At 46.7% G+C, this 26263-nt stretch overlaps 2 protein-coding genes across 9 annotated transcripts in view; one reads left to right on the plus strand and one right to left on the minus strand.

Annotated features, from left to right (window-relative positions):
- Positions 1 to 25073, plus strand: part of FAM227B (family with sequence similarity 227 member B) — a 1598354-nt gene extending 1573281 nt beyond the window's left edge. For 6 of the 8 annotated variants that reach the window (XM_069624767.1, XM_069624774.1, XM_069624772.1 and 3 more), the window contains one exon: positions 24854 to 25073. In XM_069624767.1, coding sequence (XP_069480868.1) covers positions 24854 to 25073 — 220 coding nt within the window. The remainder of the gene's footprint in view (positions 1 to 24853) is intronic. The other 2 variants (XM_069624769.1, XM_069624775.1) reach the window with 1 other exon arrangement.
- The window catches only part of GALK2 (galactokinase 2), an 841566-nt gene continuing 839590 nt past the window's right edge, over positions 24288 to 26263 (minus strand). The window contains exon 10 of the mRNA XM_069624776.1: positions 24288 to 25512. Coding sequence (XP_069480877.1) covers positions 25302 to 25512 — 211 coding nt within the window. The 3' untranslated portion in view covers positions 24288 to 25301. The remainder of the gene's footprint in view (positions 25513 to 26263) is intronic.

Consider the following 26263-nt stretch of genomic DNA (forward strand, 5'->3'; position numbering starts at 1 on the left):
GACGGTGCCGCCAGGCGCCTCACTGTATCCAAAGTCCCACCTGCGACGGCACCAGGTGGGACTTTGGATAATTTATTGCGAATCCCAGGTCTGTGAGTAGCTGGACGGTCCTCGCAGTGTGTTCGACGGCGAGTTCCCTCGTCCTTGAGCGGATGAGCCAATCGGCTGCAGGGGTAGACGTGAATCCCCTGCAGGCGCAGCCGCGCCGCCACAGGTGCTAGGCACTTGGTAAAGACCCTGGGGGCCGACTTCAATCCGAACGGCAGTGCTCTAAATTGGTAGTGACGTCCCTGGACGACGAACCTGAGGAACTTTCGGTGACTTTTGAGGGTGGGAACGTGGAAGTATGCATCCTCCAGGTCCAACGACGATAGAAAGTCACCTTCCTCCAGCTGTCCCAGCACGTGCTGGAGGGTGACCATCCTGAACTTTTGTGACCTGATGTATTTGTTCAAACGACGAAGGTCCAGGATGGGGCGCCAGCCGCCCGTCTTCTTCCTGAAGAGAAAGTACCTTGAGTACACCACGGAGCCCCGGAGCCTCTTCGGGACGAGCTGGATGGCGCCTTTCTTGAGCATCGGCCGTACTTCCAACAGCAGTTGCGGGACGTGATTTTCCTTCCTCGCCACAGGTGGAACGTGAGGGCACTTCTTCAGGAATTCGATAGTGTCCTCTTGCCAGGGTATCCAGCACCCAACGGTCGGTGGAGATGGACTTCCACATGCTGACGAAATTCGTCAGCCGGCCTCCCACCGGGTTGCTTCGGTGGGGGCCCGAGGCCACGGCCGGTTCAGTCCTGCTTGGAGGTGGTGGCCTTGCCGCCCTGGCCACCTTGCCGACGGCGGCGAGGCGCTCCCTGCTTGCCGCATCCCCTGTAGGCCTCCTGAGACGAGGAGCGTGCCGCCTGGCGGTAGGACGACGAGCCACCGCTGAATCCCTTGGAGGCCCCTTATCTGCCTCCGGAGCTCCAAAAGGGCCGTCGTTGCTGAAGGGCTCCTAGGGCGCGGGCCGTCTCCGTGTCCGTCTTTATGGCTTGGAGGGATTCATCCACCGTCTTCCCGAACAAGTTGCTGCGGTCGAACGGCATGTCCAACACCCTGGTCTGGACGTCCTGACGGAAGTCGGTCGCCCGGAGCCAACCCCGTCGTCGTAGGCAAACTCTGTTGCCCAGCTGGCGGAACCCGGAATCGGCAATATCGGTTGCCACCGTTATGGTGTAGTCTGACACCACCTCACCTTCTTGAAGTATTTCCAGGGCCTCGGACCTCTTGTCGTCCGGTAGGAAGTCCAATATGGGGGCCAGCTTAAACCAGAACTCCCTGTTGTAACGGGCCACGATCGCCAGGGCGTTGGCCGCTTTGATCGTCGTCGCCGCCGACGAAATGACCTGTCGCCCCATGGCGTCCAACTTCCTTCCCTCGCCGTCCGGAGGGGAATTCGACGTTGAGGCTCCTGACCCCGCCACTTTCTTCTTCGCTGCCGCCGAGACGACTGAGTCTGGCGTTGGCTGGGCCCTGAGGCACAGGGGAGCGGTCTCGGGGACCCCGTACTACTTCTCGTACCGGTCCCGTTTGGCTGGTGCCGTGGAGGGGTTCTTGAGTACCGACAGGCACTCCTCCCAGATGTCATCGATTAGAGGCACCGCGATGACAGTCTTCCTCTTGGCCTCCCGGCGCTGATAGAGAAAACCTTCCTTTTTCTGCTCCTCCGGGCAGAGCTGGAACAATTCGGACGCCCTGGCGATCATGGCGTGGAATGAGCCAATCTCGTCGGGCGGAGAGGCCCGTGCGACGGGAGACCCGTTCCGTCGTCGCCGCCCTAAGAACCCGACTCGTGGGAGGATGAGGAGGGAACTGCAGGCCTTACGGGGGCGAGTGGAGGAGAGGGTTGGGTCCTCCGTCGTTTGTTCTGAGGACTTCCCGACAGGCCAGGTTGCGGGTCCTCCGGCCTGGGCCGTGGTAATCTCGTCCTTATCGCAGAGCATAAGGACTGGATCGCAAACAAAATGGCCGCCGAGCTACCCTGAGGCCTAGGTTCTGGCTGTGCCGGAAGGGAAGGCTGCTCTTCCTTGCCATCGTCGTCTTCCTCTGTTATCTCCCGAGGATCTTCCTTGCGGGATCGAACCTTCTCGAATTGGACTTCGAGATTCCTCACGGCCTCGGTCAGTTCCCCCTTCGAGGCTGACTCCGAGCTCGAGGAGGCTACCATGCCCCCCCTCCCTTCTTCCATAATGGGGGCCATGACGATGGGCTGAAAAGAGGATTCCCTCCTTGGCGGCAGGGAAGCTCTAGTCCCGGAGGCAGTCTCCGCTGGTGGGGTCTCTGCCGGCTTGGCCAGAGTCGCCGCGATCGCCTCGATAGAGGCCTTTGCCTGCTGGGTAGGGGCCTTCACCACCTTAGGTGCGTCCTGGGCCTTCTCCTTAGGGGGAGGGGCGACACCTCGCTCCCCCTCTCCCGAGATCGGACGGGGCTTCTACCAAAGCTTACTCGGGGTCTCGGACTTCCTCTTCCCCGAACCGGAGCGCTGGCTCGTGGTTGACGGTGCCGGGGAAGGTGCGCCCTGCCTGGCGACCAAAGAACCCGACCTTTCGGCGCTCCCGGAGCCAGCGGACTTGCGTCGCTTGGCCTGGTGTTGGGCCCCCGTCGCCGGGGCGCCCGCACAGGACTTAGAACCCCACCGGACCCTTTCTTCTTCTTCTCACCCGTTGAGCCCTTCCCCAACCAGCTGGCGAGACGGGATCGATGGTCCCTCATGGTCCGCTCCGACAAGTTCTTGCAGAACTGGCAGTCCTTCTCTACATGAGTCTTGTCCCCATGAAGACAGTAGAGGCATCGCGAATGTTCGTCCTCCTTAAACACATTCTGCAGCCCGCATCCAGGGCAGCTGCGAACAGCTTGGGTCCGTGTGACGAACTCGCATCCTGGGCCATCTCGAAGTAGGCCGCGAATCCTCCAAGAGGTTGATTCGACGAAATCTTCACCCTTGAGGGGCGTAGAAAAATCCTGCAACGGGTACCCGTTAACGGGAGTAGAAACGGTGGAGCTTGAGGCTCGATTACCAAAAAAATGTGAAAATTCACCTGAAAAAGCGCGAAACACGCAGCAAAAGCTCAAGAGCTAAGCACGAGGACTCCCAACACTTGAACGTGCGGTAAAAATCTGAAGATGGCTGCCAGAGGCGGGGCTTAGGGAGATGGCAGTCATTGGTTGTGGTCAGTATGACGCAGAGATCAGTGATTGGTTACTATTACGAAAGACAGATCAGAAACGAAACTGATACTGATTTTTTCTTTACCGAGGATTCCCAGCCTGACGACGGGGAATATTCATGAACATGTGGATCCATGCCAGACCCCATGCTGGAGAACTTTGCAAAATCTACATGAACAAGGGAGGGCAGAGATGTCAATTTAATAGTCAGCGGTTGTTGGTCCAGTAGGTTTAACACTGGACAAACAGGTGCCTAACGTGTCTTTAGAAAAAGGAGACCACCTTTTTTTCTTTTTTATTGTGTTTTTATTGGCATTTAAGAAATACAAAATGTCAACCCTCCTCTCCCCCTCCCCTACCCCACCTCTGACAGAAGCAATAATCTTGTTCCATTTTACCAGTCTGGAAGATTGGGGATATTCTATTACATAATGTCCAATATTTTCAAGTTGTGTGGACACCATTGACGTAAATATTCTCCTCTGAGGTGGTCCAAGACCATTGACCAATCTTGTTGAAATTTACTTATTTCCCCCTGTAAGTTATACGTCATCCATTCAATTGACATAAAGCCCCACAGTTAAAACAACCAATCTCTTAACGTTGACGTTTTTTCTGTTTCCAATTTTTTGCAATAACCAACCATGCCGCTATAATCATTAACATTAAAGCTTTGTTATGTGCCCTAGAAGGTAAGACGATCCCTGGATCAAATAACCCACACATCCATTCCCTCGAAGTCAATGCTATGTCAAATGCTACTATTGTCTGTATCTGGGCGGTGACCTCTTCCCGAAATTCCCCAATTACTGACACACCCACCATGCGTGTTTCCAGTACCCTTTCATGCCACATTCCCTCCAACACAGATCCGTACTTGCCAGGTAACTTCACCGGGCTGTAGTGCCATTGAACCATGATTTTATACCATGCTTCTCTGACCTGAATCGACCTTTTCAGTTTAGGAATATTTGCCCGCAAAAGTACCCAATGTTCCCTTGGTATATCAATCCCCAAGGTCCTTTCCCATCTATGCATATATCCCCAAATTTGATCCGAGTCCTCTTTCAGTAAGATCAAATACAACTTTGATACTAATTGTTTGTTACCCGTGTGTGTAGTAATGAATTTTTCAAACATAGTAAGATCTCTCCCGCTGCTGCTCGAGCTGGCTATCCAGTGTCGCAATTGGTGATATTCCATTCTGTCCATTTCCAATAGTCCCAAGTCTTGCTTACATTCTATAAAAGTGTGGATATCAGTCCCCTGCATCATATCCCGCATTTTTGTACACTCCACCTTCCGCCATTGTCTAAACGTGCCCTGGAGGGTCCTCGGTTGGAATTGTGGGTTCCCGAATAGCAGAGTGAATGGGGTTGGTAAAGTAGATATGTAACCCTCTTTAAGTAGGCTGTCCCATATGTCACACACCACAGCCAATACCTGGCTGGTCCGAGTATTCTGTGGTCTAGCTCACCTATGTAGCCAGAGGATCCCCTCAAGAGGGCACCCTGCAACCGCCCTATCCATCGTAGACCAGGGCTTTGATAAATCCCCCATAAGCCATTCCCTCAGCTGTGTGGCCTCAAAATATTTTAGGAAATTAGAAAGCATCAGCCCTCCATTATCCCTAGATGCCATTAAGTGCTAGCCTCAGAGTGTTATTATGCCATCTAAACCCTGAGACCATTTTATTCAATCCTACAATAATTGACACGGGATTGTTATTGGGAGTGCCTTGAAGTAGTATAGCACCCTCAGGAGTATCACCATGTTTATAGTGGCCATGCTCCCCCTCCATGATATTCAAAGTGGGGTCCATTGCCCCAAATCTCCCTTCACCTGTATGAGAAGTCTCAGGTAATTGCTTTCATATATCTAAGATATCGCTTTAGCAATATTAACCCCAAAGTATCTTGTACTATCCTTGGCTAACGCAAATGTTGAGTATTGAGGTAAGGTGTCCCTCTGTGTCTGCGAGAGTCCTAATGGCAACAGCTCTGACTTCCCCATATTTACCTTGAGACCTGCCACTGATTCTATTTCTACAAGTTCTGATGCCAACGTGGTACAGATGTCTCAGGGTGTAGTAAGGTCAACATGTCATCTGCAAAGGCAGTGACTTTATGCTCATCTCCCCCAAATGTGATTCCACTTATTTCCGCCTTCTGCCGCAGTGTGACCAAGAGGGGCTCTAAATATATTGCGTAAAGCAGTAGCGACATTGGGCATCCCTTCCTTGGTACTAGTCCTATTTCTATTCTACGGGATATTTGTTTGTTAATCGATAAATGCATAATGGGAGCCTTATAATTTGCCTCTACCACCTGAATAAATGTGGCCCGTATCCCCTTATGTTCCATTGTAGTAAACAAAAAAGGCCACTCCACCCGATCAACTGCTTTTTCTGCATCTAAAGACACCAGCACCGCCGGGATCCGCTTTGTGTTGACCTTCCCTATCAAGTGGATGACTCTCTTTGTATTATCCCATGTGTGCCTCCCCCTAATAAACCCTGATTGGTCCATATTAATTACATTTGAAAGGAGAGGTGCTAGTCTCACCACCAACACCCTGTGTACACTTTCAAGTCTATATTCATCAATGCAATAGGTTGATACGACCCACATTTGGTTGTATCTTTACTCGGTTTCTCAAATACCACCACGTTCACCTCTGTCATAGTCACTGTTACTCCCCTTTAGCTGCAGTTGAATTAAATAACTCTACTAGCTTTGGGGTCAACTTGTTTGCATACTTCTTATAAAATACTGCTGGGAATTCGTCCGGCCTGGGGGCTTTATTGATGGGTAGTTCCCTGATAACTGCCTCCACTTCATCCTCCCTTATGTCCCCTTAAAGGCAATCTCTATCTATAGACGTTGTTTTCGGCATTGATATATCTAAAAAGTATTGTGCTATAGCCCGTGAGTCCGCCCGCCCTGAGGCATACAAAGTTTCATATAATTTGGCAAATGCCTCCAAAATGGTCTCTGGAACCATGACAATCGACCCATCGGGTTGTGCAATTTGCTGGACCATTCTAGCCGCCTCTGATACCTTCAACTGCCAAAGCAGTTGCCCGAATGTAACATTTCAGCTTAGTTGCCGACAATGATCTCTCTGCCCTTCGGGTACGCAACAGTTCCAATTGACTCTGGAGTTCTTTTAGCTTCTTGTGCAATATTTTCATTCGGCGCTTGCCTATAGCATGCTGGGTATCCGTTAATTGAGTCACTAAGACCTTCTCCACTGCTATTCTCCGTTTCTCCCTCTGAGCTCTCAAGGCAATCAGTTCCCCTTACATCACTGCCTTAAAAGCATCCCAAATCTCCTCTGGCGAGACGTCTATATTATCATTAGCCTGAAAATACTCATCTATGTTGTCCCTGATCACCTCTGCCACCCGTTCATTGTTGAACAATTCCCCTGGAAATGACCAAGCCCACAACCTGCTACAATGCCCACATTCCTTAATCGATACCAGCAGTGGGGCATGATCCGACAATGAAATTGCCCTGAGTTCTACTTCCTTCACTTACCCATCAGCTTAGTTGTAACCCACACATAATCTATTCTTGACAAAGATTGATAAATATGCGAGAAACACGTGTAACCCTTCTCATCCCCCCTCCCGGTCCGCTATACATCTCATAAGGGTGGGTTGTCAAAGCTTTTCTTCAATGCCGGTGATGATCCCTTCTCTGCCTCGGTACTTCTATCCTTCTTGGAAACCCATGCCAAATTAAAATATCCTGATATTAAAATCTCACCCTCTGCAAACCACTCCAATTTCTCTGCCACCTAATTAAAAAAAAATGATCCTGTCCTGAATTGGGTGCATAGACCTTTGCCTTGGTAACTTGTTCATGCTTCAGATGCAGTTACAAAAAGATACCTGCCCTCCCATCAAGACCACCGAGGTCCTCCCCACCGCATTAGATTGGTAAATTTGGGAGAATTGCTGCATCTAATAACCGATTTGTTGGCCTTCTTTATATAAATTTCTTGTAGCATAGTAACATCCGCCCCCCCCCCTTTCTCATGAATGCTTCCACTTTTTTACGCTTCACTGGGGAGTTTGGTCCCCTCACATTAAGCGATAGGACATTAAATACTAGACATAGTAACAGCGTTCATATCCTCCTTTATTATTCCCTAATCGCCAGATAATTTCACCTTCCGCCTGCTTCTTCCTCTTTGTCCCCTGCCCACCCCCCAACTCCACCAACTAAAACCAAACCCCTCCTCCCCCCAACAACAAACCATCTCAGGCCCAGACCAAAGATCCTGATATACCCTTGGGGACCCACCCTAAAGCCTTGGTCCATGAAATCACCTGAGGTAGTCCCCATCGGGAAGTATCCTACCACCTCCGACAGATTACAAAACAGTGCACGCCAGCACACCGCTCCAGGTCAAGTAGTTTATATCAACTGCCTCTTACTACCCCACCCTGTCTCCCGCATTGACTTTCGACCTTCCTTCCTTCAGCAAGAATCTATCCCTGTCCCCCCTCTGCCCCTCTCCCCTGACTTTCTCCACCCCGGGAACTTCAATCTTGCCCCTCTACCACCCCTTTACTATGGACTAGTGCATGTGGGCTGCTCCTCTTCCAGGGGCGGGTGTAGGGGGGCATCACAGGCTACTTCTGGGGTGCTTCAGTGCCCAGCCCGCATATAAATCACGGATGCCCAGCCTGTTTTTTCCCTTCTCCCGGAGCGTAGCTGAAGGCAACACGCCCTCAATCGCCGGTGGCCTCTTGGAATCCCAGAGACTTCTCCTTTTAATTACCATATATCGGAGAGAGAGGTGAGACCTAACTCAAGGTGAATAATTTCCATTGGCACACTAGGACCCAACCCCAACATTCTCTGAGCATGTTAAGTCAAGAAAGGTCCTTCATACTAATAGCTTCTATACAGAGGGGCAGAAACATTGGCCCTCATTACAACACCGGTGCTAAACTATGGCGCTATTAGCACCATGGTTGCTGCCGGTATTGTAACGAGTCCGCCATGGTGAAATGGGGAAGTACCCCCCCATTCCAAGGTTGGCGGGGCGGTACTTCCCCATTTCAATATGGCCCTTCCCCATAGGGCATAATGGGAATGAGGAAGGCTGTAATTACGGTACCGCAAATTGCGGTACCGTAATTAGCACCAAGGTCCCTTTGCGGGTCCATTCCGGGAACCCGCAAAGGGACCTCGTAATCAGGCGCTAAGGGATTTCCGGTAACAACGATGGCGGCTAATCTGCGCCACAGTTGTTTCCGGACCGGCTGATTCCGAGTTCTGTAGGTGGGAGATGTCACTCTCGCCAGGTCTGACCTGGCGGGAGTAACGCCACTTGCCTGCGGGAGTAACGCCACTTGCCTGCAGGTGGAAATGGAAACTCTGGCTCCATCATAGACAGAACCAGTGTTTATATTGTCCCCAACCCCATGGAATCCTATGGGACTCCATATGAATGGGGATTTACGGAATTCCGCCTCTGGAATTACTGAGTCAACAGGGTTGTAATGCCCCGGTGATTCCAGCAATCTAGGAGGCGGAATGTTATTTTGGGTCCGGCGGCAGCCTGCCCGTTTTTCTGGCACGGCTACTGCCGGACTCTTAATGAGGCCCCATGTCTTCATGACTTGATACGTTTTTATTGGGCAGGTCTTTCTACTGGCTTGATTAACAGGCAGACACTCCTGGAGAATTCACCCCTTAATTTTCATAGTTTGTACAATTTTGTTTTATTAGCATTCAACAAACCGAAAACAACCCCCCCCCCCCCCCCCCCACATTACCCTCTCTCCCTGGAACTAACATAAACCCATGGACATCCTGTAAACCCCCCCCCCCCCATCCCAAGCAAATAGCAATGTCAAAAAAGTCCCAGCAATCGTAGTCTCTGTAGACATCAAGTAGCCCAAAGGTTATTATGGAGAAACAACAATACCAAGTCCCACTCTGCCTGAAATTTCTGGTGCTCGCCCTGAGTCTAATAAGTCACCCATTCCAATGAGGTTGGACAATTTTAATCTAAAAAACACACTTCTTCCATATCTCATATAGCAACATGACACATCGATGAAATGTGGATTGCCATAGTCCCTACCAACACAGGGATATGCGGTGTGAACTTAATGCAATGAAATATGACAGTTCATAATTATAGTTTTATTAATTTTTATTAAACAATGATATGTTGAGTTTGATCTCATTTTGTAGAGAACAATCTCATGGTTGCAACACACCTTTTACCTTTTCTTTTGATTTTACATCATATGTTTATGAAGTGATAAAGTTACGTTGAACGTGTTTTGGATCTGAAATGTCATTTTAAAATACAAAATGCACATGTTCTCAAATTGGAGATGTGAAAACATATATGGGCTTGCCTGTAACTAATGCTGGATCTGGATCAGCTGGCAGCGACTTCTTTTGTTTGCAATGCCTTTCCTAGCTTCAGCAGGAGAATTTTATTGAGAGAGGGTGGGGGGGGGGTTCAAGTTCAAGTTGAGATCTTAATTACAATATTCTTTCTTTGAATATGGGTCTCGCTTTCACAGGCCAGATTGCCATGTAAACAGTTTAGATTGTATCACCACCGAGTACTGCATTGAGGCCTATTTGTAATGTTAAATGTATTTTTCCTTAAGAATAATTCACGTGATAGGAGTTCAAGTGAGTGGGAGGCATGTCATTAACCAGGGGATTTGAACAGATTAGCTTTGTCACAGGAAGTTGTAATGGGTTTCTCTGATGTAAAATTAATAAGGCTTGTTTGGAACAAGTTACTTACCTGTAACTCCTGTTCTCAGCATGGATCTTGCATGGATTCATATGCTCATGAATATTCCCTGGAAATCCTCAGTAAAAAGAAAGCAGTTTCACTTCAGACTGAAAACTGCTTGTCTCCTCTATAACCAATCACTGTCCTTTGGTTCATACTGCCCCTAGCCAATGACACTTGGCCACCAGGTGTGGAGCTTAGGAGGACATCTTCAAATTTGTTAGAGCACGTAAAGTGGCAGTATGAGCCAAAAAAAGCCACAAGGGTAAGGAGGGAGGGTTTGCATGTGAATCCATGCAAGACCCCTGCTGGAGAAAAGCAGTTGCAGGTAAGTGACTTGTTCCTTCTCCAGCCTGGGGTCTTGCCTCGATTCACAAGCTCATGAATACGATTATGCAGTAGTACATATACACAACCACAGGAGGTGGAACAGACTCACGTCAAGCAAACAGGTTGCGTAGTACCGCTTGGCCGACCCGGGACTCCTCCCTGGAATCCCTGTCGATGCAGTAGAATCTCGTCAAGGTGTGGGCAGACCTCCACATAGCAACCCTGCAGATGTTGAGCAGGGGGCCACCAGAGAGAAACGCAGTTGTCGCTGCGATGGCTCTGGTGGAGTGGGCTCTCGTCCGGCCTGGACGATGAAAGTGCATGATGCAGCCAGAGAGCCACCTGGACATGGAAGCCTTAGGCAGGGCTTTCCTGTGTCCCACAGGTCCAAAATTGATGAATAATTGGGAAGTAGTCCGAAAATTCTTCGTGCGTGCCACATAAAACTTCAAAGCACAAGCAACATCCAGTGAATGCAATGCCCTTTCTGGTGGCATAGAAGGGTTCAGAAAGAAAACTGGGAGAACCAAAGGATCGTTGAGATGGAACTCTGGGGGAACATTCGGCATAAAGGTGGGGTGGGTCAGCAGCACCATCCTTGTAGCGTTGAAGGTCAAGTACGGCTGCTTGCAAGAGAGGGCCTGGATCGCCCAACCCGCCTGGCCGAAGTGATGGCCACTAGGAAAGCAGTCTTCCACAAGAGAAACTTCAGAGAGGCCTGATGCATCGGAGGCTCCTGAGCTTAGTCAAAACCAGGTTGAGCTCCCAAGCCGGAACAGGAGCCTTCACTGGTGGAAAAGTCCTGAAGAGGTCTTTGAGGAACTCCTTGATGAGCCTGTGCGACTACACGGAGGGCTTACCAGGCACTGGGTGTACCAGGATATGGCCGCTAGATGCTTTATAGAGGCGTAGGTCAGTCAAGCCTCGGCCATCAAAAGCGGGTATGGGAGGAGCTATGGAGCTGTGATTCGCAGAGGCATAGAGTCCTGCACCACACTGAAGTGTTTCCATTTGTGGCCGTAACAAGACCGCATAGAGGAAGCTCTGGCCAGGATATTTTTGCACTCCAGCGGCAGGGAATAGTGCCCAAACTCTAGGGCTGCAGGAGGCAGACCATGAGGCTCAGTAACACTAGGTCATGGTGCAGTATTGTTCTGTTTTCTCTGGAGAGAAGATCGTGCTGTGGAGGCAGCTGGATGGACGGAGCCACTAACAGACGGAGCAGATCTGGGTACCAAATCTGCCTTGGCCACACTAGCTTAACAAGGATCACCCTGCAATGGCAATTCTTGAATGTGTGGATCACATGTAGCAGGAGTGGAATCGGCAGGAAGGCGTACAGAGAGAGCCCGTCCCACGGGAACAAAGGCATCCACCAGGCTCCGTGGCTGAGGACACCTGCTGGTGAACCTCTGCCACTGGAGTTGGCCATCATCATGAAGAGGTCAATCTGGGGTCGACCCCACTTGCGGAAGAGATGGGATACTTGCGCCTGATGAAGTTGCCACTTGTAGCAGGACCACAGCTCCCAGCTGAGCGAGTCTGTGATAATGTTCCTCTTGGTGCCCGCCAGGTGAAAGGGGACGGGGAACATGTCCTGGAGAATGGCCCAGTACCACAGGGACAGGGCTTTGAGGGAGAGCTTGGGGGAGTGCATCACGCCCTGCTTCCAGATGTAGAACATGGTAGTGTCTGTGAAGTTCCGTACAACCTTCCCCCGCAGCTGAGGTTGGAACGATTTGAGGGCCCAGAAGCCTGCCCAGGGTTCCAGGAGGCTTATGTGGCAGACTCTTTTCCTGGAGCCAGAGGTCTCTGGCTTGCGACTGTCTGGTGTGGGCCTCCCACCCTTCCAGGGAGGCATCCGTAGTGACTGTGGCCTGGTACGGTGGGGGTTGAAAGGTGGCTTTCCTGCGTGAGATGTGGGTGCAGTCCCCACTATCGTAGAGCTTATCGGAACTCCTGGGTGAGGGGGATCTTGTCCGTCCAAGCGCCCGTGACCTGCAGCCACCTTGCATTGAGAAACTCTGGGAGGCGCCTCATCTGGAGCCTGCAAAAGGGAACAAGGTGGATGCAGGAGGGCATCATGCCCAACAGCGACTTGATGAAGCATACTGTTGTATGTGTGCCAACGACAGGCACTGCACCTTCCCAAGGATGGCCGTGCAGCCAAGCATGTGACTGTGTTGAGACAGGTGCCCAGGAACAGAACATTCTGCAATGGCTCCACACAAGACTTCAGATAGTTGATGGAGAATCCAAGTCCCATAACAAGGCATATGGTTTTTGCTGTTTGCTGGCTCATCAGCATGTCAAAGCGGGATTGGATGAGCCAGTCGTCTAAATAAGGGTAGACGTGGACACCGTTGAGGCATAGATGTGCTGCCACTGGGCCAAGCACTTAGTGAAACGCTTGGTGCTGATTTTATGCCAAAGGGCAAGGCCTTGAACTGTTAAAGTATGCGTCCTCCAGGTCCAAAGTGGCCAGAAAGTCCCTTTCCTCCAACTGGTTGAGCACGTGCTGCAACGTGACCATCCTGAATTTTTGTGTCTTCAAGTACTTGTTGAGCCACCTTAAGTCCAGGATTGGCCACCAACCTCCTGACTTCTTTTGAACCAGAAAGTATCTGGAGTACACTCTGGAGCTCCGGAGTCGCTGAAGGACCTGTTTTAGCGAACCTTTGCTTAACATGGCTTGAAACTCCTGCAACAGTTTAGTCATGTGAAGTTCTTGAAGTGCCACAGGAGGAATGCAAGGGCATCTGTGTTGAAATTCTAGGGCGTGCCCTTTCTGAACAATGTCCAGCACCCTTTTGTCTGTGGTGATGTGCTTCCACAAACCGACAAAGTTTGATAGCCAGCCTCTCACTTGGGTGTGAAAGTTGAGGCTCGGGTCCACGGCCGGTTCAGGCCTACTTGGTCTGTGGACGTTGATGATGCTGGCTGCCGTAAACCTGGGAGCGGCCCCTGTAGGCCTCCTGGGAGTTGGAGTGAAAGGGCTGACTATAGGGGGTAGTATACCCCTTGGAGGACCTAGAGACTCTTCTTCGAGGAGAAAGAAAGGACGACTGCCTTTGCTGCACGGTCCCCAAAGAGTGCGCTGTCTCTGTATCCATCTTGGTTGCCTGGAGTTTGTGGCCTGAAGCCAACCCTGGCGCCGAAGGGATACCCCATTGCCCATCTGGCGGAACCCAGAGTCTGCTATGTCCAGCGCCACCTTGATGGCGTGATCCGACACCACCTCACCTTCCTTGAACAGGGCCATGGCCTCAGCCTTCTTGTCGTCAGGCAGGAAATCTAATATCTGCCTGAGCTTGTACCAAAGCTCCGTTTCATAACGCGACAGAATGGCAAGAGCATTGACGGTGGAAACTGTGGTTAGATGATGCGTTTGCCCACTGTTTCCAGCTTCTTATCCTCCTTATCCGGAGGGACCATGGAAGAGTATGAGGGACTGGACGAGCCGCCGACACCACTGAGTCCAGAGAGGGCTGCGACCTCAGGCACCTGGGAACCGAGTCAGGGCCCTGTACTTCTTGTAGGGTGTGGTACTTGGCATCTTCATAAGGGCCAATACCAGACATCGTCCACCAATGGGACTAATTTTACAGTCTTTCTTGAGGACTCGCGGTGCTGAAAGATAAATCCCTCCTCCTTCTCCTTTGGCGCCAGGCGAAAGAGTTTGGATGCATGTGAGATCATGGCGTGGAAGGAGACAATCTCATCCGTTCGTGAAGCCCTGACGTGCTTGTCGGTACCCAGATGCTCTCTGTCATCAGGGACATAATCATCAAACTTGTCTGTATGAGTGGCCATGGTATCCGTGTCCATGCCAGTGTCTGAGTGGTTCCTCCCCTAGTGGTATCAATACCCCATGGGGCGGTGCCAGTGGACACTCCGGCCCGGGAGGGCTTCGCTTACGCTGTGGCCTGGGAGAACTTGGCTGGAGGGGGGACTCCTGGCAGTAGGACTGCGGGCATGGCCAGGAGCCGGAGCAGTAGGCAGCCTCTTCTGAATTTCAGGCGTTAAAGTGTGTGGGCAGTGAGAATGTCCAGTGACACGCCCCTGGATGCTGGCCTGGGTACAATTGGTGCAACTGGGAATGGATCAGGGCTGAAACCTCTTGGAGAAGCAAAAGGCAGGTATAGATCCTGCACGGAGAAACTTCCTGAGACATAGGTCCTTGCCCCCCTTCATAGTCTGAGTAAAAACCCTCAGGCAGATGCTCAACCTCCGAGCTACTGTAAATGTGGGGAGGTTTCCTTAGGGAGCCCACTGAAACCGGCAGAGACACCCTCATGGATCTCAGCAGAAAATCTGATGGAGGCAGCAACTCCTTCACCCTACCGGAGTCCTTCAGGAAGGAGTCAATAATTGGAATTTGCCAAAAGCAGTGCAGACACTGATGAAGTCATGGTCGGTACAGTCGAAGGAGGTTGTGGAGGCAAAACCACCCTTGGTGTTGTCGTGACTGTGGAAACCGACGGTCATCGCCAAACATCTCACCAACAAAGTGATGGTAGATGTTGACGGGCTAGTCGACGAGGTGGTAGTCCTCTGAAGTCGTGGTAGTCGATGAAGGGGCCATTGTCAAGGTGGAGGTCTTGGTCCACAAAGTGGTAGTCGAAAAGGCTGTGGCCCTGGTAGACGAGGGTGTCATTGATGGGGTCTTTGGGACTGTAGCTGACAAAGATGAGGCAGCCGCGGACGGGCCTCCGTCAGGTCTTTTCTTTGAAGACTTGTTCTTCGAAGAGGACTTGTGCTTGGAAGGGGTCAGGGATTTTCTTGCAGAAGGCATCACAACAGCCGGTAGGCTTACTGTTGACGGTGCCAGAGACAGGGTGCAAGCCCTTCCCGAACCAGATCCAGCAGCAGCAGGGGCAGCCTTCATAGGATCAGATGTGTGATGTAGGGAGACAAAGTAATGTTAGATGTAGTTGATGTGGTCGTCGCTGAAGTGGTAGTCGTAGACAGTCGTGGTCATCAACGAGGTGAAAGTCTTTGCCGACAAAGTGGTCGTCTACGAGGTAGTGGCCCTGGTAGAGCCCTTCCTGAGCCAGATTCTGCGGTAGTGGCAACCTTAGTGGGATTAGATGCATGATGTTTCAGTTGCGCTCACCTGGTATCCATAGGAACGCCACCCAGAGGGTTACTCGCTGGTATGCTTCTCAGCTTTACCCTGATGTGGTCTGCGGGGAAGGTTCTGCCTGAAAATACAGGAGGACTATGTTCAAGACTGACCGACTGGGGTAAGTATCCTCCCTCCACCCCTGTATGATTTCAGTCCCTCTGGCGCCCTCTCCTCACCTTGTGGTAGAATTAGGCGTGCTCTCCGTCCTGCCTTCTTTGCAGGGGCACGTTGTCTTTCATGGGCGAGTACGGTCCAGTTACTTCACTGATGCCGGCCCGTTGGATATTGTTCAGGTAGGTCTTATTGCTGTTTTTTAGTTTTGTTGCTATCCTGCATGCCTTTCTTTGTTTAAAATGTCTCTTTTTTCTCCCTTAGATATGCGGAGCTTCAGCACGGCGAACTGGCTTGGTTGAGCCCTGCTGGTAAATGATGGCGCATTAAGAGCGCTATGATGCGGTAAGTAAGCGCTATGCGCAGCGTTGCAAAGTCTTGCCTTTGCTAACCTGTGTTTTCCTTCCTTGTAGGTTGCGGTGTTCTTCAGCGCGAGTGGAATGTCCGGAGTGGTGCCAGCCGAGAGGCGACCAGCCAGGTAAGCCTTTTGAGCAGTTCGTAATTTGTAAATGTCTCTACTGCTTTCTTTAATGTTGCCTCTATCTTCCTCTTTCAGGTCGGTCTGTCCGGGAGGCGTGCAGATTCGAGGAAGCTGTTCTCAATAGCTGCGAGTGTTTAAAGATGAAGACTGCAGGTAAGATGCTGCTGCTAATGATGTTCCTTTTGTCTCCTTGCAGTTTCTGCTTCTCCGAGGTTCGAGGGAATAGCTGGACACAGTGAGCGTCACGTTGCAAGCTGCAAAGTAACGCGGAGCATGTTGTCTTGCTCGTGTGTGGTTTAAATAGCCCCAACAAAATAGTCCAGGTAAAGTAGTCCCTAGGCTACCACACCCAAAACTAGACCGCATAGCTTGGTTCTTAAGAACCAAGCTATGTGGACGCCTTCATGTTGGCTGACAATACAATAAAGTAGTTCCCAAGTACATTGTTTTTCATGGTGTAGGAGCCTGGCGCCATAGGCGCCAGGACTGGCCCCATGAGGGCTTTTGAAGAGGATGCCAGGCTCTAGAGGCCCGAGTCCTGACTCCACCTGGCCAATGGGTTTGCCAGAGGGGGTTTTGGGCGAGGGTCATGACAGTTTCGCCTTCTTTTGGAAACCCTCGGAAACGGTATCCTCAAAAGTTCTCAGTCTATTTTTCTCAGAGGTGGCACGCTCATAGGACCTGCACCAACAGGCTGCGTCAGAGGCCTTCTCCTCCTTGAGTTATGTCACCAACCTGCAATAGTGATCTCTCTTGGTCTTTGCCGGGGTGGGAAACCACAGCAGATTTCGCATCCGTCTTTATCGTGATCCGGGTGTAGACAATACAGGCACAGGATTCAGGCCATAAGACTCACAAGCCCTGAATAATCTTCTCTTGCCCGCTTTGTACATCGTCGAGGTGAGAGGAAGGCCCAAGCCTAGGCCTGCTGAAACTTGGGAGAGAAGATTCATTTATGGAACTTGATCTCTGCCGACAGCGGATCCCTGCTGCTGGTAGTCGACGTGTCACGGTTGACGAGGAAAGGGGATCTAGAAAAACGCATCGAAAACTAACAAAAAAGACATGTTTCTCAAAGAGAAAAGCAAGAGGACTCCCAACAGTGAAACGTGTAGTAAAAATGTGAAGATGGCCACCAGGGGTGGAGCTTAAGAGGACGAGTGTCCTTGGCTAGGAGCAGTACGACCCAAAGGACAGTGATTGGTTAGACAAGCAGTTTTCAGTCACAATCGAAACTGCTTTCCTTTTACTGAGGATTCCAAGCCTGACGACAGGGAATATTCATGAGCATGTGAATCCATGCAAGACCCCATGCTGGAGAACAACCCTACAGTCATTCAACCATGTATGCAGGGGTAATCTGAAAAAAATGAACTCATTGTCTGGTTCCCTGGGAAAACCCCTGTAAAATCAGCATCGATAAAACTATATCAGAATCCCATATTTGACCATGCAGATTAAAAGTAGGGACTACATTACTGTTTGAAACTCTAACATATATTATCACACCTACTGTATTGACAGTAGACTTTGTATTTACAAGCCTAGCACAGTATTTTCTGGCATTTGTTCAAAAATAGGATCTTTCATTCAATTGTGCTTACTGTTGGAAAATCAAACAGCATTTGTGTTCATGAAACTGCTGAAGGCATTAAGCTCTGTTAAAAGTTCAATAATGTTTTCCTGGTAATGTAGAAACCGGTGCCAAAATCCTTCCACTCTACCATTTTTAGGGAGTAATGTGATTAGTGATTGGGTGCCCTGCTGCTTTGCATTTTGTAGACTCCAATTATCTTCATTTGTTGAGTTATGCACAGTACATGTTCTCAATGCAGCAAGGTACCATTTTTCAGATGAAAGTATACACTTTTATTTTGAAAAGGGTTTTTCAGCCATTTTTGTTGTGGGTTTAAAATTGGTCATAGACCAGTCCTTGGGCCTAAAGTACATTTTTGCTTATGCAGTTTCATGTTGAGGTTCAGTTTGTGACAAATCCGAGCCATTTGTCGGCTATTGTCCTTCAAATTAGCAGTTAACTACCTGTATCCCAAAGGGGCACCCTTTCAAGTTGATTGAAGCGATACACGACACATGAATGAAGTGAGGCATTATTTCTGGCACCTCTCACTTTAGAAATAGCCAGTCTTCATTTCTCTTTTATGCTTCACTACATACTGTACAAGTTTGGTTCGAACTGAGCAAAACCATTGTCTGTTATAAGCCTTGAACATGAGGCGAAATTAGAGAGCGGCCTTGGAGCTTCCTTCTTATACTACCTTCGGTGTTAGAATTACTGAGTGGGTGGCTGGCCCAAAGGGTCCTTATCACCCAACTTTCTGGACTCATCAATGGGATTATCTCGTAGAATATACCACAATTCTTTAATAAGGAATGTATGGTGATTGTGCAAAACGCAAGCATACATTGTTTGTCAATTGTAGTACAGTGGTATTATAAAAACTGGAAATATTCTGGAATTGGGTAACAGTGGAAAAGGGATGTAATGGAATTGTGTAATTGGAACCTGGGTTTTTGCTAGAATTGTGTATACCAGATACTCAACAAAATAGAGGCACATAGGAATTCCAAAATGTGGTTTGCACTGACCTAGTGTACTCTATAAATACACTGAGCCTGTAAAACTGGGAGTATAGGGAGAGTTTACAAACTGTGTCTATGCAGAGATTATCAAAATCATAGTACACTGGTATTGTGAACACAGGAAACATACTGGGATTTTCCAAACTGGGATGTAACAATAACCTGAGAATATACTAGAAGCAAGCTGGAACTATATTTGAAGTTGTCAAACTGGGTGTACACTGAGAATGTCAGACTGGTATCATCCTAGGATTGTTAACAATAGGACGTTCTGTATCAGAATATACTGGGATTGTGAAGACTGTATATATATATATATATATATATATACTATTCTTGTGCAAACTGAAAGTATGCTAAGGTTGCCAAACTGGGAAGAAACAAGTGATAACAAAATGTTATTCTTGTGGGATTTGAAGCCGCACGATACCTGGATTGTGCCGTGTAGTGTCCAGAGTTATTTAAACTATGAGTTTATTAGAATTGTGTGAATATGTAATATACCTCGGTTGTCACACTGGGTGCATGCAAGGCATGTCATACTGGGAATCTAACAGAATTGTCAAACCTGGAACTTTGCGAACTTGGCATATAGATTGATTGTTAAACTGAAAATGTACTGGTATTGTGCATACTTGGAATATACTAGAGTTCTTAAACTTGATATATACTTTGATGGTCAAATTTGGATTATATTGGTATTGTTATAACTGGGAATCTTCAACTGGATGCTTTCATGTAGCCAAGTGTTATCCACAAAAGGTTTTGGATACCTGTTTTAATTTAACACAATATAGAGTTCCACTCCAGACGAAATTTAAACATAAAGTGTCAGAAAAGTATTTTGTTAATAGCTTCATCAGTTTCCGTGTCTTTGTCAGAAAGAAATGTTCACAAGATTTTGGGGTCGCCCTGACACTGACGTCTCTATGGTTCGTTCCTCAACCGCAGGAGCCACTTATCCTCTGGTTGGTAGAGCAAGTCAGGCTTGTTTGACAGAATTTCCACCTATGTTATGTCATCAGAATTTATTAAGCGCAATGGTCGCCCAAGTTTATCTTGGCACTAGAGACTAAAAGTAAACTGGCAAGGAGGGGGTCAAATCTGATTTAAATGAGTCTTCAGGGAGCAGCAAAAGGAAAAATGATTATCCATCGTGCAAAGAGAAAAGGGGAGGGAGTTCCAAACCTTGGCTGCAGCAACGGAAAACGCATGACCACCTAGCCGGGAGTATTTCATCTGGGGGACCCGAATTGTTAGCAAGGATTGAGAGCGAAGTGCTCTGAGGGTAAAGTAGGCAGAGAATTATTCCCGGAGATATTCAGCTCCCAGTTTGTAAATAGCGCTGTGGATAATACATAGATACTGTGTAGCTCCTGGTCACCACATGTGACATACCACATGTTCATTACCCCATCCACCATATGGTCCATCCTCTCAGGTCGGGGACCTCATTCCTATCTACTACTTTGGGCATTGCATCTGTACACCCATTTGTTATGGCTCCTGCTACCTTCACTGGCACTGGGTGTGTCTCCCTGCAACATCTTTTTGATGTTTTCCGTCTGTGGTCTCTCCCCAACCGCCCTCTGTTGTTCCCTTTCAATCACTTCCTGATCTCTCCCTCCTACCACCTCCTAATACTTCTCTCTGGCCATTTCCTTATGCCCCTCCCGCTGCCAACTCATGGTATTGGTTCTCCCCCTCTAGTCTCCTTAGACTGAGCTGGGTGTTAGGGTGTGTAGCTTCATTGATGATGCAAGGTGATTGGGTGTTGGGTAATTTCCTTCTCCCCACAGGTGTAGTGTGTGTGCGTTTGACTACATGTCGCAAGTGGTGACTGGACCACATCTTCAAAAAACCTTTATTCCATCTTGAATCTCAGGTGTCCATGAATATGAGCATGCAGGTTAGGTATCCGCAGATGAGTGGGATGACATCCACGGCAGTACCCACTGTAAGCTTTCACAATGTTTCATGTTTAAGAATAGTTGAGATATAGTCATAATTTTCTTCTTGTGGTGCCTGTGGTGGGCAAGGAGTATCCTGCCCACAAGTCAGCTTCAGCTTTCCTGACAATGCCCTTGAAGTGCCAGAAGTAAATCTCCTTAGCACATGACAAACTTCTGCCTGGTGGAGGAGGTAAGTGGGGTACACAGGGGATGTACCGCCTAGTACCCATAGGCCATGATCTACCATTGTAGGGAGAAACTAAGCTTTCTTGTTCAGCCCACTAGAAGACCCTAGAATAAGGCAGCAGACATCCCATATCTTCCCCTTTTCTCTCCGGATCCCTGTGGTCCTGCCAGTTCATATCTACTTAAGAAATCCAAATTGGCTTGGAGTTGGGATGAAAGATCATGACCCTGTGATGGATAACCAAGTGAGCAGTGTGTGATTTGGGGCTAAGATTATTTTTTGGCCTTCAGATAGGACTTGAGTGCATCTATTGCCCACCTGATGCTGAAGCACTCGAGTTAAATGCTGGAATAGATCTTCTTTTGGGGATTGAACCTTAGACTGGTTGTTCTACTGTGTTGGATTTGAGAATGTGCATTCCCTAAATCTACTCAGCAAGCCTATAATTTCAGGATGAAAGGGTAATTGAAGTTGGGCTTTGATAAGAGGGGGATGACTGAGTTCTTCAACATTCTACAGGACTTTTTGGTCCATTTGATATGATTATATTGGGATCGTTTTAGCTGGTCATTTATGGGTCCAGTAATGGTTGAGGAGTTTGAAATTAAGCAACGGTAGTTTGTCCTCTGCATTTTAAATTGCTTTGATCTGACCAAAAAGCCAGTAGATGTTGATCTAAGGGGTAATTCTGCCTTGTGCCTGTGGGCTAGTGCTGCTTTTCAGTGGAGTATACTTGTCACATACATCTGCTGGGTGACTATGTGGGCTTCATTGCACTAGTTTGCAAGACATTACTGCCTGCATTCTTCATTAGATCAGGACGTTCGCTTTGGTTGTTGAGTGCTCCAGAGTTTCCTGGTGCAGTCTACGGTTCCTCACTCTCCTTCATCCTAGAGGTTCTGTACTGCTTTGGGACTTTTTCTAAGTTGAGGAATTTGTGAGAGGAAGAAATCTGTTTGAAGACCACATTATTTCCCTTCAGTAATGTTCTTCTTAATGGATTAGTCTTTCCTCCCACAGATTCCTCATCACCCTCCCAGCCTACGCCTCATTACAGCACGCTTGTTACGGGTTCGAATTCTGCATTACCCGGCCTCTGAGCACAGGGAAACATGTAAAATACTTAGGTCATGCAGCATAGCCAGCTCAATGTATATCCCCATGACGTCAAGTACCCACTTCTAGCAGAAAAAGATTATGAATCCAGATTTGCACCTGGTGTATATTTAAAAGAGGAGAAATCCGTGAAAGAAAGGATTAACCTATCAGAATATTACAGAAGGTAAGTAATTTTCCCTTGAGCCAAAGGCCAGCCTGAAGTGTCAACTAGGCTTCATTCCATAAGTGCATGTTTCACACGTGGGAATTCACAGAGGAGAAAGCTCTGAGGCATCAACAGGGATTTCTTTCAAAAGATCTTTTTGACATCTTTCAGTTGCCTGCATACTTTCCCATACATTTGTGATTCCATAGTGGCCTTGCATGTGATGTATTTGCACCTCAAGGCTACCCCTCAAGTGTTGTCCTTGTAACCATTTCTGTAGTACAAATAAACACAGACAAAACTAAATATTCTTCAAAACTTTATAGACAGAAAGAAAGAAGTTAAGAGAGCCAAGTAAACACAAATGAAACATTGAAAGTAAGTAAGATATAGGGAAAAGGTAATATCTTACGATTGAAAGAAAGCAAAAGAAAGAGCGCAAAAGAGGAAGAACAGAAAAGAAGAGCAAGCAAGAGAGACAGAAAACCGTGCAAACAAAAGTAAAATAACGGGAGAACACAGAAGAAAGAGGAATACAAAGTATAAAAGAGCAAAAAAGAAAAGTGAGAAAGGAAGAGTGAAAAATAGCAGGCAGCTAAAAGAACAAAAGAATGAATGAAAAAGTAGCAAAAGAAAGTGAAAGACAAAGAACTAACGAAAGTTTGTGATGGAAAAATGAAGAGCAACAGAAAGCAAGCAAAAGAACTATTGTGAAAGAAAAATGAGCAAAGGTAAAGAGAAAAAGAACAAGTGATATTAAACATTTAAAAAGTGATTTTAAGAAGAGTGAAAGTAGAAAGAGGTCTAAATAGACAGCTGAGGAAAAAGCAAAGGAAGAGTGATGGGAAGAGGAAGAAATAGCAAAAGAAAGAACAGAATGAAAGCAAGTCTGAAAGGAAGAGCAAAGGAAAAGTCAAAGGAATGAAGTGAACGAAAAAAAGCGAGACCAAAAAAGGATTGACAGTGAAAGAAGAGAAAAGAAAGTTGAACGGGACCAAAAGACAGAAGAAAGCACAATATAAAGAGGCAAAACAATGTTACGAGTGGGAATGATGGAAAGAGAGAGCATGAGAAAAGAAAACAATTTAAAAGAAGAAGAGTTAATAAAAATATTAACAAAAGGAAGAACTGGAAACTGAAAAAAATCTGGAGAGCAAAAGAAAGAGTAATAGGAAAGGCAAATAGGGAAAAAATAAATCAAACATGAAAATGTGGAAGAAAAGCAAGAACGAGCAGAAGAAAATAAGCATGCAAGAGAGGATTGGAGAAAGAAACAGGAAATATTATGTGAGAGTAAAAGAAAATGTGACAGGAGGAAAAGAAATATAGCGGATAAGGAAGTTCAAACATGTGAAGATAGGAGCTCGGGAAACAGAGCAAAATACACAAAGCAAAGAATAAGTGAGACCGACTGAATGAAGGAAAAGAGCAACTGAGTGAAGGGACAAAAAAAGAGTGAGCAAAAACAGCCAAATGAAAGAGAAAAAAGAGTGAAAGCAATAGAAAGAGCCAAAGTAGGAAGAGGGAGAAAATGAAAAAAATCAAGAAAGTTAGGAGTGGAAAACAAAGCACGAAAGAAAGAGCAAAGATGATGGAAAGAATATGCAAACAGTCATTTTTAGTGATATTGTATCTCTGCAATTGAGAATATTGAGAATGTGTTTTCTCTAGTGGCAGGGGTCGTTTTGTCTATTTTCTGAGCTAAAAATAAAACGGAGACTCTGAAAGATCAAAGTAAAATTATTCCCAATAGATGTGAATTGAATCCCTTGTTTTGCTAATTAAGCATTCTGCTGCAGACTGTGGAGCGGATGGTATATCTGCTTCTACAAAGTGCTACTAGGATTTAATTCACTTTATTTTATTTTTTTATTATGCATACAAATACTACTTAAACAAGAATAGCATCACACCCCTGCCGCATTGAACTTTCAAGCAAAAAGTGCTGCATAAGAAGGGATGAAGAGATGGCTCAATTCAGAATTATGAGCATTTAGAACACCTACTCTTCTCAGACAAAATTGCCCATTGACAGATAAGAAAATATTCCTATTCTTGTGCAATTGATTGACCAAATACCAACATCTATTTGCTAGAAAATGGATGGAAATCTTTACTTAGAAATGTGATGCACTGGTTTCAAGCCTTCTATCTACTGTAAGGGAATCGGTGATTTAAAAAGTAACATGTCAATCCAGAAAGCCTGAAAGGAGACTCAACAGAACTACAGACTAAATGTTTTTATTCATTTCAGGTTTTATTCAGTTAATTTTACAGCGAAATGATGTGTACAATGATTTGATAAGTATGATACAAATTTTAAAACATTATTAAGAAAAAGGTACATATCAAATAACGGTGTTGTGGTTAGAATGGAAGGTGGGGTTGTGGAGGCATAGTAATGTTTTAAGTTTAGTGTTGGGACATTTTGCTAAAAGGGCTCCTTCATCAATTCGAGGGCTCTAAGGCCGAGATGCATCACCTACAGAATGTAATGAATGTGGCCTACGAGTCCTGCATTTGTCGCAATTTGAAAATCACAAAATACAGCATTAGAAAGCTACTGGCTATTGAAAATGTTATGTTGCCACATCCTGATCATCAATTAAATGAAATGGAATGTCATTTCCCTTGTTAATTATGGCACAAATAAGTTATAATTTCCCCAAAAACATATTTGCATAATATTGGTTTTGTACTCCACTTTACTTACACCAGATACACATCTCTCTTCATGAGAGAACATATTTTTGTACAGTTTTGTTTGTGCTAAATTTTCTAAATATTTTCCTCTTTCCTCACAGGAAAAAATCTCATTTTTCAGCAGTATTTTTAACAAAGACGACGCGTCCGAAGAAGACATTTTTAAACATGACGCAAATTGACTATTCTTTACAACTGAAGATCAAACATTTTCTACAGGATAACAAAAATAAAATATTCAAGTATTCTACCCCAATCTATTGTACTTTCATGCCTCGTATTGAGTACATTTTGGTTAAATCAGTCTATTTCTTTTCATAGATTCCTAATTGGTAGTCCTGAGAGATCAAATGGAATTACGTGTTACAAGAAAGATATTTTCAAGAAATGCATGTTAAAAAGCACAATCATGAACTTAATTGTTATTTTCAAAATCCATCATTTCCTGCGACATAAAAATCATACTTTTTGAAGCAGAGCAAACAAAAAAACTACTGTAAAACAACCTTATTTTCAGCTAACTCCAAAACGCCATGCGCACACCATTGTTTAATTGTTTGCAGCCTCCAGCAGTACTAATGCACCGCTTGCAGGCTTGGTGGCAAAGATATTATTTTTAAGCAGAGCTAAAGATCCATCCTTGTAGTAAGCATCTTGTACTTTTGCTATGAAAGCATCCTGATGACCAGCAGGTACCATGGACACAGTGCATCCTCCCCAGCCTGCTCCAGTGAGTCGTGAACCAATGGCTCCAGATTGCCTAAATAGGAGAAAGTCTCTGGTAAACACACATGTTAACAGTACATTATGTATAATTTTTAATTGTGCTATAGTTTGTAAACAAGCCTTACACACATTTTATGAGAACAAAAATACAAAACAATGTATTCATAAAAAATATACTAAATTCCATCAAAACATACAACTCATCTTTAAATTCTCGATTCACACACCACCAAAAGTAATTCATCTGGTCAAAGTGAAAAGAAACCTCTTATCCATAATTAATTGTTCTTTTCAAAATGACACATTTCAGTCAGACATCTAATAATTGCCAGTGGGAGGGAAATGCAACCTCAATGTGTTCAGTTGCATGCCCAGGCCCTTTTGAAAACCTGCCACATGAATGTCCACAATAGCAGTTTTGGTAGACCAATCATTCAAGGATCTCAGCAAAATAGCTGAGAACATTGTGCTAGCCACATCCAGTAGTGCAATGGGCCAGTAACTGGTGGGAGACAACCTATTCCCCTTCTTAAAAATAGGAATCAAGATGGAGGTCTTCCAAGAAGAGGGTATGATCTTGGATTTCAATATATTTACAAAGAGCGTAAATAGAATGTCTGCCCAGATTGCACAATTGCCCTTGAGAGGCCGTCAGGACCAGGGGCTCTAGATGGATTAGCCTTCTTTATCAGCAGCTCTACGTCATCAGCGTCTATTTTCAAGTCCCATGGAACAGAATTTAATGAAGGTTTATTTAGAGAGGACCCCTGTTTATTATGGTATAG

Source organism: Ambystoma mexicanum, chromosome 11, assembly GCF_040938575.1.
Source record: "Ambystoma mexicanum isolate Mex_15411 chromosome 11, UKY_AmexF1_1, whole genome shotgun sequence".
Taxonomy (NCBI): domain Eukaryota; kingdom Metazoa; phylum Chordata; class Amphibia; order Caudata; family Ambystomatidae; genus Ambystoma; species Ambystoma mexicanum.